General features: G+C 48.4%; 1 protein-coding gene across 5 annotated transcripts; it reads right to left on the bottom strand.

The window, feature by feature from the left end:
• Positions 1 to 1,337: 1,337 nt before the first annotated feature.
• NR4A2 (nuclear receptor subfamily 4 group A member 2) lies at positions 1,338 to 10,282 on the bottom strand. Of its 5 annotated transcripts, none has more exons than XM_019636797.1 (8): positions 9,444 to 10,280; positions 7,561 to 7,684; positions 6,210 to 7,075; positions 5,289 to 5,418; positions 4,724 to 4,887; positions 3,617 to 3,819; positions 3,061 to 3,239; positions 1,338 to 2,918 (listed from the first exon to the last, which is right to left on the bottom strand). In XM_019636797.1, exons 3-8 carry the CDS (start codon positions 7,071 to 7,073, stop codon positions 2,662 to 2,664), a joined length of 1,797 nt encoding a protein of 598 aa, XP_019492342.1. In that variant the 5' UTR covers positions 7,074 to 7,075; positions 7,561 to 7,684; positions 9,444 to 10,280; the 3' UTR covers positions 1,338 to 2,661. The 5 variants fall into 5 exon arrangements, 4 of the variants coding, with proteins under 4 accessions (XP_019492342.1, XP_019492343.1, XP_019492341.1 ...); XM_019636799.1 differs by having other exon boundaries at positions 2,012 to 2,918; positions 6,210 to 6,897; XM_019636798.1 differs by lacking the exon at positions 7,561 to 7,684 and having other exon boundaries at positions 1,366 to 2,918; positions 4,799 to 4,887; positions 9,444 to 10,281.
• Positions 10,283 to 10,577: the final 295 nt, after the last annotated feature.

Raw genomic sequence — 10,577 nt, 5'->3', positions numbered from 1 at the left:
TTGTCTCGGGGCTGCAGACACCTGGGAGACGAGCGCTGACGGCTCTGCAGACTTCCAGCATTTCTAAAGAGCTTTCTCTTTCTCTCTGCTTATTAGTGGGCAGCTTTGGTTGGGCAGAAGTTATGAAAATAAAAAAGGCAAGCCTCATCTTTTCGAAAAAGCCAAGGCATTGAACATTTCGCTTATTATTTAATCTTTTTTTATAGCCACTCACTTTTATCCTTCAAGGTTACCTGCAGAGAAACGCATCTCGTAAAAATAACCTAAATCACCACCGAAACCTGCCTTCTTTTTCCCCCCGAATTCGCAAAACATGCCTTTTTTAAATGAGGGGGGAAAGGCATAGTAAAAATAACCCCAGAACTCTCGTGGCGACTTACTGTCCTAACTCTGCATGTTAAAAACTATAACACTGTAAATGTCAGTGACGGGAGGCGGTCCGTAATTCACCAGGGTCAGCGAAGAAGCCCCCTGTTCCGCTCTCTGTAAATTCATAGCGGTTCTGAAGTGAAGCTCACTGGACCTCCCACCGCCCAAGGGCCAGGGCTCTGCCAGGCAGCTCAAACCTTAAGCGCCTTCTACAGCGTTATGTTACTTTCTGGCTAAAAGTTGGTGCTGGGTGGAATTCTAGAAGCTGTAGTATAACTTACTTATACCAGATCCAGGACCTGACAAATGGATATTTTATTGTTTATCTGAGAAACTTTTAAGGCAAAATATTATTCTAAAACTACAAATTGAACCTCATCACTATCCACCAAAGGAAGAAAAAAGTTGTAAGAAATGCCACTACTGAGTTCTGCTCCATACCAAAGAGTCCTGACTCAAGGCCCAAAGGGCCTGAAATGCTTGGTCCTTCCTCCAAGACCCTGTACAACAGTATTAAGTAGAGGAATTGGAAGAAGCTGAGATTAAGTACAACACACTTCACATCCCTGTTGACTTCCTGAGTCTTAAAAAGGTATTTCCTAAACATTGGGCAAGACAAAAACTTGACAGGACTTTTGGACCTGCAAAAGTTCAAAAGCTTTTAGGCTCCTGAATTTCTCTTCTGAAAGCAGCACTTACTGGCAAAATTAACAGAAGAGGTGAGATCTTGTCAAATGATTATGATAAATGTAGGTTGCTACACACTGGAAAACTCTGGTTAAGAAAAAAATATTGAACTGAATTCTCTGGAAATTAGTTCAATTCCCCAGTTCCTTTTGTCAGAATAGGTCTAGTCCATTTGAAATTCAGATGTTGAATGAGGGACATCCCAAATCCATCTCCAACTCTGTCTATTGTATATTGCTGTTTAGTCATCATTTTTTTCCTGACCCAGAAAGAAGACAAAATTCTGTTTATTTACATAGTTTATTGTTGTAAACATTAAAATTGTCTTTCTCAAAGAAAGAATTTATCAGAAAAAAAATCAGCGTCTCTAACTGTCATACACCATAGAAAAAAAGGCAGTGACTTATATCATGTGCCATACTGGAAATATACAAAGAAAAATACTACAGAATATGGCAATATTAAAATTCTTACTCAAACATAAAATAATATATTAACTGACAATTTTAGACATTAAAAAAATTCAAAGTGCTCAGTAATTTCCAGGGAGTTATGTATATTATAAGCACTCTGGAAACAGTCAAAAGCTGCTGCATGCAAGTTTTGTTTAGCTTTAGACAACAAAATAATCAAGATATAAACTTTCTTTTATCAACATCAACGGTACATACAACACTTACAAACAAGGAATGTTGGACGGTGTTACAAACACTATGTGTCCCTTTTGTCAGGATTTTCTGATGTGTAATACTTGTGCCCACCTATATTACAATTGAGAAAATGTTTAAGCTCAGATAACTACCAATCTTTATAAAATCTAACAGACTACATAGTGTCTGAAATACTATTTATATAATATAGACATTACTGAAGTAGCAAGTGCCTATAACATTTTCAACCTAGAATCAACATGCTGGTCCCTTTTTTGTGTAGTTATTATTATTATTTTTTTTGCAAACACACTTATCTTTTAGAATTTGTAATATTTATTCATAAATAGGCACAAAATAATTTAAAAAGCCAAACTGCATTGGGTAAATTTACAAGCCTTTGCCTTCTTCAACTCATGCCACCCACGCAACATTTAGTTTTACTATATATTACAGCTTTCTTTACAGCAGAAAACTTTGAAGTCTTTTAAAGGGCAATACTTGTGGGTCCCCTTAGTGTGTGTGTGTGTGTGTGTGTGTGTGTGTGTGTGTGTGTGTGTGTGTGTGCATTACATTTGTCTTAACTGCAACAACCAAACGTGGCCAAACATTTCCCATCATACATTAGGAATCTTTCTTCTGAACATTAAACTGATTTTTAAGCTGATAATAAAAAGTTTATACCACTGTATTGTGTGTAGTCCGTGTTCTAAATCCAGGATCCCCCGAGCCAAAATGCCCTTTCAGGTTCTGCCTGCAGGTTAGGAAATAGCAACAGTTTTTTGTTTTGTTTTGTTTTTCTTTAGGGATCAAGGGGCTGGGGGGTTTATCGAAGGGGAGGGGGGCCAGCTAGAGCTGAGGCAGCTCAGGGGGGGTATCTCTGCCCTTGTGACTTGCCCCCTCTGGATAGTTTTAGGTTTCTTTCCAGTTCCTTTGAAGTGCATGAGAGGAGATCTTAGAAAGGTAAAGTGTCCAAAAAAAGTTTGTCAATTATTGCTGGCGGTGGTACCAAGTCTTCCAGTTTCAGGTAGAAAATGCGCTGTAGCCCCTGTGTGCAAAGGGTACGGAGTTCTGGGAGCTTCCCCAACAGTTTGGATAAATAGTTGGGGCGGTTCAATCCCCCATTATTGAAAGTCACGTGGTCTTTGAGACAATTTACAATCTTGTTTTGCAGTTCTTCCACTCTCTTGGGTTCCTTGAGCCCGTGTCTCTCTGCAGAAAACAATCAGAAACAAAAGAGGAATACACAGGCCGTTAGCTAGCTGACAAGACCAAGGAGGATCGATGGCAAGGGAAGACCGGGATGAGCCTGCTGGGCAGTTCTGAAGAAGTGCCCCGCACCTGTGGTACTGACCTGTGACCATAGCCAGGGCAGCAATGCAGGAGAAGGCAGAAATGTCGATGTTCATATTCTGCAAGTTGGATGAGAATTCAACAATGGAATCAATCCATTCCCCAAAGCCACGAACGCATTGCAACCTGTGCAAGACCACCCCATTGCAAAAGATGAGTTTACCCTCCACTGGGTTGGACCTGCAATTAATACCAAAGAGAGAGAGGGGAGAAAAAGAGAGAGAGAAAGCTAAACAACTAATTACTTGAAGAGCAATAAATGAGGGATTTAAGAGGCACCTAATTACCGAAGAGTTAATAAAATGTAGACCAGTGGACCTTGAAAGGGTTTAATTTCATATCAAGACCGCCCCCTATCCCACCTCCATTCCATTTACCCAAGGCTTCTGGGCTCACTCCTTCCCTTCTCTACCTTTGGTCTACTCTCCTTTCCTTCCTTTTAACCCCTTTCATTTCCTATTCTTTTTCTCTTCCCCCCCTTTTGTTTCCTTTTTCTTTTCTCTTGTTGATTTCTCCCTTCCTCCTTTCCCAGCCTCCCTGATTGCCTCCTCTGTTACCTGTATGCTAATCGCAGCACAAACAGTTCTAAAAAAGCCGATTCAAAAAGAAGGTCCTGGTCGGCTTTGGGCAGGTCAGCGAAGCCGGGGATCTTCTCGGCCCAGCCCCTGATGATCTCCATGGAGCCAGTCAGAAGATCATAGAATTGTTGGATATGCTGGGTGTCATCTCCACTCATCTGATAGTCAGGGTTCGCCTGGAACTGGAATTTCATTTTTAAAAGCACTTAATGAGGTTCTCTAAAATATATAACCCGTGAAATTGCTAACCCCGTTTCTAGTAGGGGAGCCAGGTTTTTATAACAATTAAATCTCTCTCTGACCAGTAAGGAAATTAGATGTTCCGGGGCAATTAATTCAATTAGGGATGGTGCTATGAGGTCGCTGCTTTAAATATGTAAATTACCAATTCCATACAGACTAAATACAGTGCCATCCAGCCCTGGGAAACGTTCACTCTTATCTCCACAAAACAATTGACACGTTAGTATTCATGCCAGTCCCAGAGTGGGTCTCGAGCAGAGACGCCCTTTGCAAATCTTAATAAAATTGCAGTGACTTCTAGGTTTGCCCGACATACTTCCAATTAAAGCCCACACATTTCTCACAGCTGGGGCAAAAGAGAACTCTACTTGATCCTCCACCGTACTGCCATTCCTCATACCCTCTCTCTTCCCCTTCCCAGACCCCCAAGCAAGCCCCCACCCTGACAGTGCCAGGCAGGATGAGGATTAAAGCGTTTCTGTGTAAGATTAGGGATGAAATCCAAGTGGAGGCCTTTTGCACGGCCTCTGGTTTTGGCATCAGAGGCATCAGTGTATGAGCATGTGTGTGTGTATGGTGGTAGTGGGAAGGGCGCTCGCAGAGATTTTGACCACCGTGGCCTAATTTCTCTTCCTTCCTCTGCCCTGTCTTGACGTCCATAACCCCCAGCAACACAGTTTGTCTGTCAATCTGTCTCTCTCCTGTGGCTCTGCCCAGAGCTGTGAAGCCACAGCCTTGCTTGCCTCCTTTATCCCTTGAGTCTGGGGGTTAGTGATGGGTGTGGGGAGAGGGGTCCTGCCCATCCGTCGGTTTGTCCACATGATACCCCCGCCAGCTTCTTACCCTGGAATAGTCCAGGCTGGTCATAGCCGGGTTGGAGTCGACATGGGCCCTGACGAGGGCACTGATCAGACTCACCGGGGGCGAGGGGGGAGAGGGCTCCTGTGGGCTCTTCGGTTTCGAGGGTAAACGACCTCTCCGGCCTTTTAAACTGTCCGTGCGAACCACTGCAAAGAAAGAGCTGGGTTAGCACGGCTTCTGCTAGCGGGACCCAGCTGCTACCGCTGCCCCTCCCGGGGGAAGGCCGCAGCCGCGGGGCGCCTGGCCGGGCGGCACAGGGCCCCACTGCTTGTAAAACCTTTACTGTCGAAAAGCATAAAAAATGCGGGGTTGTTTTATGTCTTCTTTCAAATGGGTCATATAGTTAAAGAGGAGAAGAGCCTGGCGGCTTTCTCTAGAGCTGGATGGGCAAGCAGGCAGCTAGCTACTGGGTCGTGGAGGCCGGACATGGGTTGGGAGGACTCGGAACCCCCACCCCCTGGCTCTGGTAGTGGAAAGTGAGGTTGGGGTAGGAACAGCAGTTTCACAAGGGCACAGACTGCGGAGCCGGCTGTATGCCCCGACCTACCTTCTTTCACCATCCCAACAGCCAGGCACTTCTGAAACCGGCAGTACTGACAGCGATTCCGGCGCCGCTTGTCCACTGGGCAGTTTTTATTGGCTAAACATACGTATTTTGCGTTTTTTTGCACCGTGCGCTGCAAAAGGAGACAATAGAGGCCGAAAATTATTTTCCTCTTTAAAATCCAGCAACCCAGGGACTCCAGGGACAATTTCTAAAGGCTGGGGTCGACACTCTCTCCCCACAAACACACACACACAACTCCTTTTAATTTTTTTTTCCTTTTCCTTTTCTTTCTCTTTCTTTTCTTTTTCCTCTCCCCAGGGCATGTTACAGAAGAAAATTGATAGCGTTAACATTTGAGCTAACCTTGCTGCTCCTTGCTGTGTTTTATATGCCAAGAGAAGGAGAAGGAAACGCTCAGTAAATACAAATCCGTGGACATTCATATTATTTACATTCCTTGGAGACCTTCTCTATTTAAAATGATAAGATTATTCAATCAGGATGGCGAAATAAAGAGATCACTTAATTTGACCATAGGGAATTCTGTTCCACTTGGTTAGCTCAGACACGGTTCTCTGTCCTAACCAATTTCAATCTGAACAGAGAAGACAGCTCCGAGCACATGCAAATGACCGTCTTCCAACTCCCGCTGCAGCAACTTGGGGCGGGGGCCTGTCGGGTCGGCTACGTGCGGGGGATGCGACCCCGAGTCTCCCGGTCTTCCTACTTCCCTTTCTCAGGCACACGGATGCCTGCGCTGCAGCCCGTGGGTGGCTGCAGAGCAACCTGTGCGGACCCCGGGAGTTGGACAGCCCGGAACCAGCTGGGGCTGGGCTGCCTACACCTAGGCAGAGCGCGCTCGCCGAGGCTCCGGACACTAGGGGGCCCCTACCTGCCTCCTCTGCCCCCGACCCTGCTCACCTTAAAGAAACCTTTGCAGCCCTCACAGGTGCGCACGCCGTAGTGCTGGCAGGCCGCGTTGTCGCCGCACACGGCGCACAGCCCCTCGTTGGAGGGAGAGCCCCGCGACGGCGGCGAGGGCACCTGTGTGTCGAGCAGCTGCGACGCGTGGCCAATCTGCAGGCCGGGGAAGCCCATGGACGCGGGCTTTCGGATGGGGTTGGGCACAGCGAAGGTCTGCCCGTCCACCACGTGGTGGCTGCCCGCCGGCTCCGGGTTCATGGGGACGTGCAGGGGCCCGTCGAAGCGCATCTGGCAGCTGGACACCGGGGTGCCGGGGGGCGACTGCTTAAAGGAGAAGAGGGAGAGGCGGGAGACTGGCGTTTTCCTCTGCTCGATCATGTGCGTGGTGGCCACGTAGTTCTGGTGGAAGTTGTGGAGGGAGCCTGGGTCGTCCCACATGGGGCTGTGCTGCACCTGGAAGCCCGGGGTGGTAGGCGTCGGGGGCGAGGAGGGCTTGTAGTAAACCGACCCGGAGTGCGGCATCATCTCCTCGGACTGGGGGGGCAGGTGGCTGTGTTGCTGGTAGTTGTGCATCTGAATGTCTTCTACTTTAATGGAGGACTGCTGTCCGGACAGGGGCATTTGGTACAAGCAAGGTGGCTTGACGTCGTAGCCTGTGCTGTAGTTGTCCATAAAGGTACTGAAGCTGGGGAGAGAAGTGGTGGCAGTGATTTCAGTGTTGGTGAGGTCCATGCTAAACTTGACAAACTCTGGAGTTAAGAAATCGGAGCTGTATTCTCCCGAAGAGTGGTAACTGTAGTTCTGAGAAGCGGGGCTGGCTCCTTGAGGCGAGGACCCATACTGCGCCTGAACACAAGGCATGGCTGGAAATGAAACAGGGTAATATACACTCAGCCTGGTCAACTGAACACTTTCTCCCGGGCTCGGGTGCACCTGGAGCTACACCAGCAGCTTGCGGCGATCAGAGAGAGCTGTTAGGGGCGCGATAGGAAGGGCGGAGAGCGAATGCTGCGGAGCAAAACAGTGCAGGGCACGGAAAGGCTGATCAAACGAGGACCTAAAGCTAGAAAGCTACTGAGGGTCTCCACTCCCGCATATTTCCAAATGCCTCCCCCTTCACCCCCTTTTATGAACAATCCCGCTAAAATGAACCTTTCTTCTGAAGCTGGGGTTCAGCAAGCTCATACTAGAAACGAAGTTGAATTGCCCAATGAGAAAGTTGTTCCCAAAGGCGATGGGCCGGGAAAACCTTAAGTTACAGGGTTTGCTGAGGAAGATCGCGGTAGCCCTGTGTCTTGATATTTAGGGAACTCCCGGGAGGGAAAGAAAGAAATCAAGTTACACTAACCTTCAGCCGAGTTACTGGCGTTTTCGAGGAAATTAAAGGTGGACAGTGTCGTAATTCAATGAAGGACAAAGTTTCCAAGATTTTTAGAAAAGCAATGGGAAGTCCAGCCTGTCAGATCTCCTCCCTGAAATACAGACACAGAAAGCTTCAGGGTGATTTTCCGGACAGATTCCGCCAGGCTTCTATCTGTGGACTCACCAGGCAGGCCCTTCTATGCCCTCTGTGATTGTTCCATTGGAAATTTGTGTGCATCCTTCACCAAACTTAGCAGTCGAGATGAAAGTGTAATAGATGGCGGGAAACAACAGAAAATGCCACCCATTGCACTCTGTAAATCCTTGCAGAGAGAGGTTTCTGAAGGAGCAAAAGTATTCCATGGACTTATGTAATACTTATGAGGTAATAAATTAGCCCTTTTGCTAGGGTGTTTGGAGTGGTGGGAGGGGAGCGTCATTTCCATTTTAGTTTAATTCAGACCCGAATAAGAAAAAACTAGGGTTTAATAAAATATAGCATTGGAAACTTCTCTCTTTTTTTTTTTTCTCCTGTGGTGAAATTGGTTTTTCTTTTGGGAGGAGGGAAAAAAGTAGAAGTCAAGAATATAAAATGAAAAACAATTTCCCCCTCCACCCCTATGAGCTCCAAAATGTTAGCAAGGCCTGGGCAGCCCCGAAGGCAATCTGATTGAAAGCGTCTGGCTTTCCTAAGTGCTTTTGACAGGGCACTAGGATTAGGGATACAAGTGAACTGGCATTCGCTTCTCCAGGAAGCTTATCTTTCAACACCTTTAATGTCCAAGGCGTGGAAACAGGGGGACCCTACTTTTCCAGGAGCATCTTAGGTCAACTGCAGAGGGAGGACAATGCTGCTTATCTATCTAGTATTGGCATCAATGTTAGAAGCGCTTCCCAACCTAGTAAACTGAACACCATCCCTATACAGCCTTCCATAGTCTGCCTACTTGCTGGAACAAGGCATTCTTGTATCCTAGTAATTTTCAGATGGTCCCACTTGGAAGGCATTCTACAGCATAGACAATCTTACTACTAGTGAGAAAAGAAAGCCAAACATCCACTCCTTCTGTTCTCCTTATGCCCCCCTCCAGAATCTTGCTTCACGGGGGAGGGAGGTTAACTAGAAAAAGTAGAAAGAAAGGAGACTCTTGATGACACCCCCCCCCTTCTTCCCGGCCCTTGAGAGATATGCCTGTGCTAGATATTAACCCCCTGGTAACTTCACAGCTTCATAACTGTAGTCTTTATATATTCTGCCTGTTTCTGTCCAACACACTCACATACACAAGCGCGGCATAAGTCAAAACCAGAAATTTCAGGCAACTTAGTAACAGGACACTCTACCCCCCCCCCTTACTCAACAATAGCCAGGAAACGCTGGCATGCTGGCCAGCCACAGTGACACAGTTCCCAAGCAACACATAAAGTGAAGAACTTTCTCTCTCCCTCTTACTTTGTGGGCAACGTCCAGGCCCCTCTTACACACAGGACTTTGAGTCTCTGTGTCCAAAGGCCACAATGAATTCCGCACTAAGAGCAAACTTTGCGCACATTTCTCCGGGCAGGTCCGCAGCTCCCCGAACTATGCAAGCCTCCCTTCCACGTCCACCAATGAGGAGCGTGGAAGCCTATGTTGGGAGCCAACTCTCCGCTAGAGCCAAAGCTGGGATACGGACAAATGCCCTCTGTAGCTGCGAGCACCTACTCCCCATCCTCCGGCCCCACTTGCGCTCCGCGCCTCTGGCGCCCACTTCCAGAGAACCTGTACCACACATATGGAAAGAAGAGACGTGCAAAACAAGAAAGAAGGATAAAAAAAAGAAAAAGAAAAAGAAAAAGAACGCGAGCTGCACGGACTGCACTACTCACTTAGGAGTTCACCGCGTCTCTCTTCATTCATTCAACTCCGCCGAAGTGTAGTTCCCTCTGGGAGTCGGGGTGCAGGGTCGGGGAGGGGTGGGCGAGAGGGGCGAAGGGACCCGAGACGCCGAGAGCTGGGAGGGAGCAGGGGAAGGCGGCCAGCTGGGCTGGCGAGCGGGACCGCGGAGTTGAGCTAGCCGCCGGACTGGCCCTGGCCGCCAATGTGCCTTTGTTTATGTGGCTCGCACTGCAGCTGCCAACATGCACCTAAAGTCTCCGCGCGTCAGCGCGCGTCAGCAGCCTGTCGCCCAATCGCCGCGCCGCCGCTCTCCCCAGACTCCTGGCCGGCGCTCGCTTTGGTATATTTCCGACCTGACGTCACGAGCAGGGCCGATTTTAAGGTGGGAACCGCTCTGGGTTCACCTTGGTAGCTAGCTTGGTTTTTCTTTTTTTCTTTCTTTCTTTTTTTTTTCCGAAAGAGGTGTGACCTCTCCACTCAGGTCCGCACTGCCCACAGAGGCGCTACATCTCACCCACCTCCCCAAACCCGTGCGCCACCTCTGCTGCCCCGCCGCTCACACGTGGGGGAGGGTGCAACAAAAGAGGGGGGAAAGGGAACCCTTGCGTGGGCCAGGTAACCAGCACCTGGAATCGCATGGGATGGGGTGTGCCTGGCAGTGCCCTAACCTCACTCACCCACAATCGTCACCCCATTAGCGGAATCGCGTACACATGTCTGATGACACGAGACGCTCAGAGGGCTCGGGCAATTGGGGTGGGATTTCCCTAGCCCGGTGCATCTCCCTCTGCTCCCTTTTCCTGTCCCTGGCCACCTCCTCCTCCCCTGGCATAGCGTCTCTCTCTCTCTCTCTCTCTCTCTCTCTCTCTCTCTCTCTCTCTCACACACACACACACACACACACACACACACACACACACACACACACGAGTCCAAGGTGAAAGGGACTAGGTAGGGGCTATTTCTGTGTTCCTTTCTTTCCTTTCAGTGCCCACGTGCAAATGAGGACGTGTGCATGGGGAAAAGAGTAGAGAGGAAGGGAGGAGGTAGGCAGTGACCCAGCCCTTCAGGGACCCCAAAAGTCCGAGTGAGGCGTCTCATCCGCTTTCATTTTGCACACAATG

The sequence above is a fragment of the Hipposideros armiger genome, unplaced genomic scaffold (assembly GCF_001890085.2).
Source record: "Hipposideros armiger isolate ML-2016 unplaced genomic scaffold, ASM189008v1 scaffold_30, whole genome shotgun sequence".
NCBI classification, from domain to species: Eukaryota; Metazoa; Chordata; class Mammalia; order Chiroptera; family Hipposideridae; genus Hipposideros; species Hipposideros armiger.
The sequence above is the reverse complement of the archived record's forward strand: the minus strand, read 5'-3'. Positions and strand labels throughout refer to the sequence as shown.

Bases quoted from the DNA above. Each gene is read 5' to 3' on its own strand.
- NR4A2 (XM_019636796.1), bottom strand. From the start codon at position 9,474: ATGAATGAAGAGAGACGCGGTGAACTCCTAA. The intron at 7,076-9,443 runs GTGAGTAGTGCA...TTTCATTTCCAG, and splicing joins GAGACGCGGTGAACTCCTAA to CCATGCCTTGTGTTCAGGCG. The intron at 4,888-5,288 runs GTAGGTCGGGGC...CTTTCTTTGCAG, and splicing joins TGTTGGGATGGTGAAAGAAG to TGGTTCGCACGGACAGTTTA.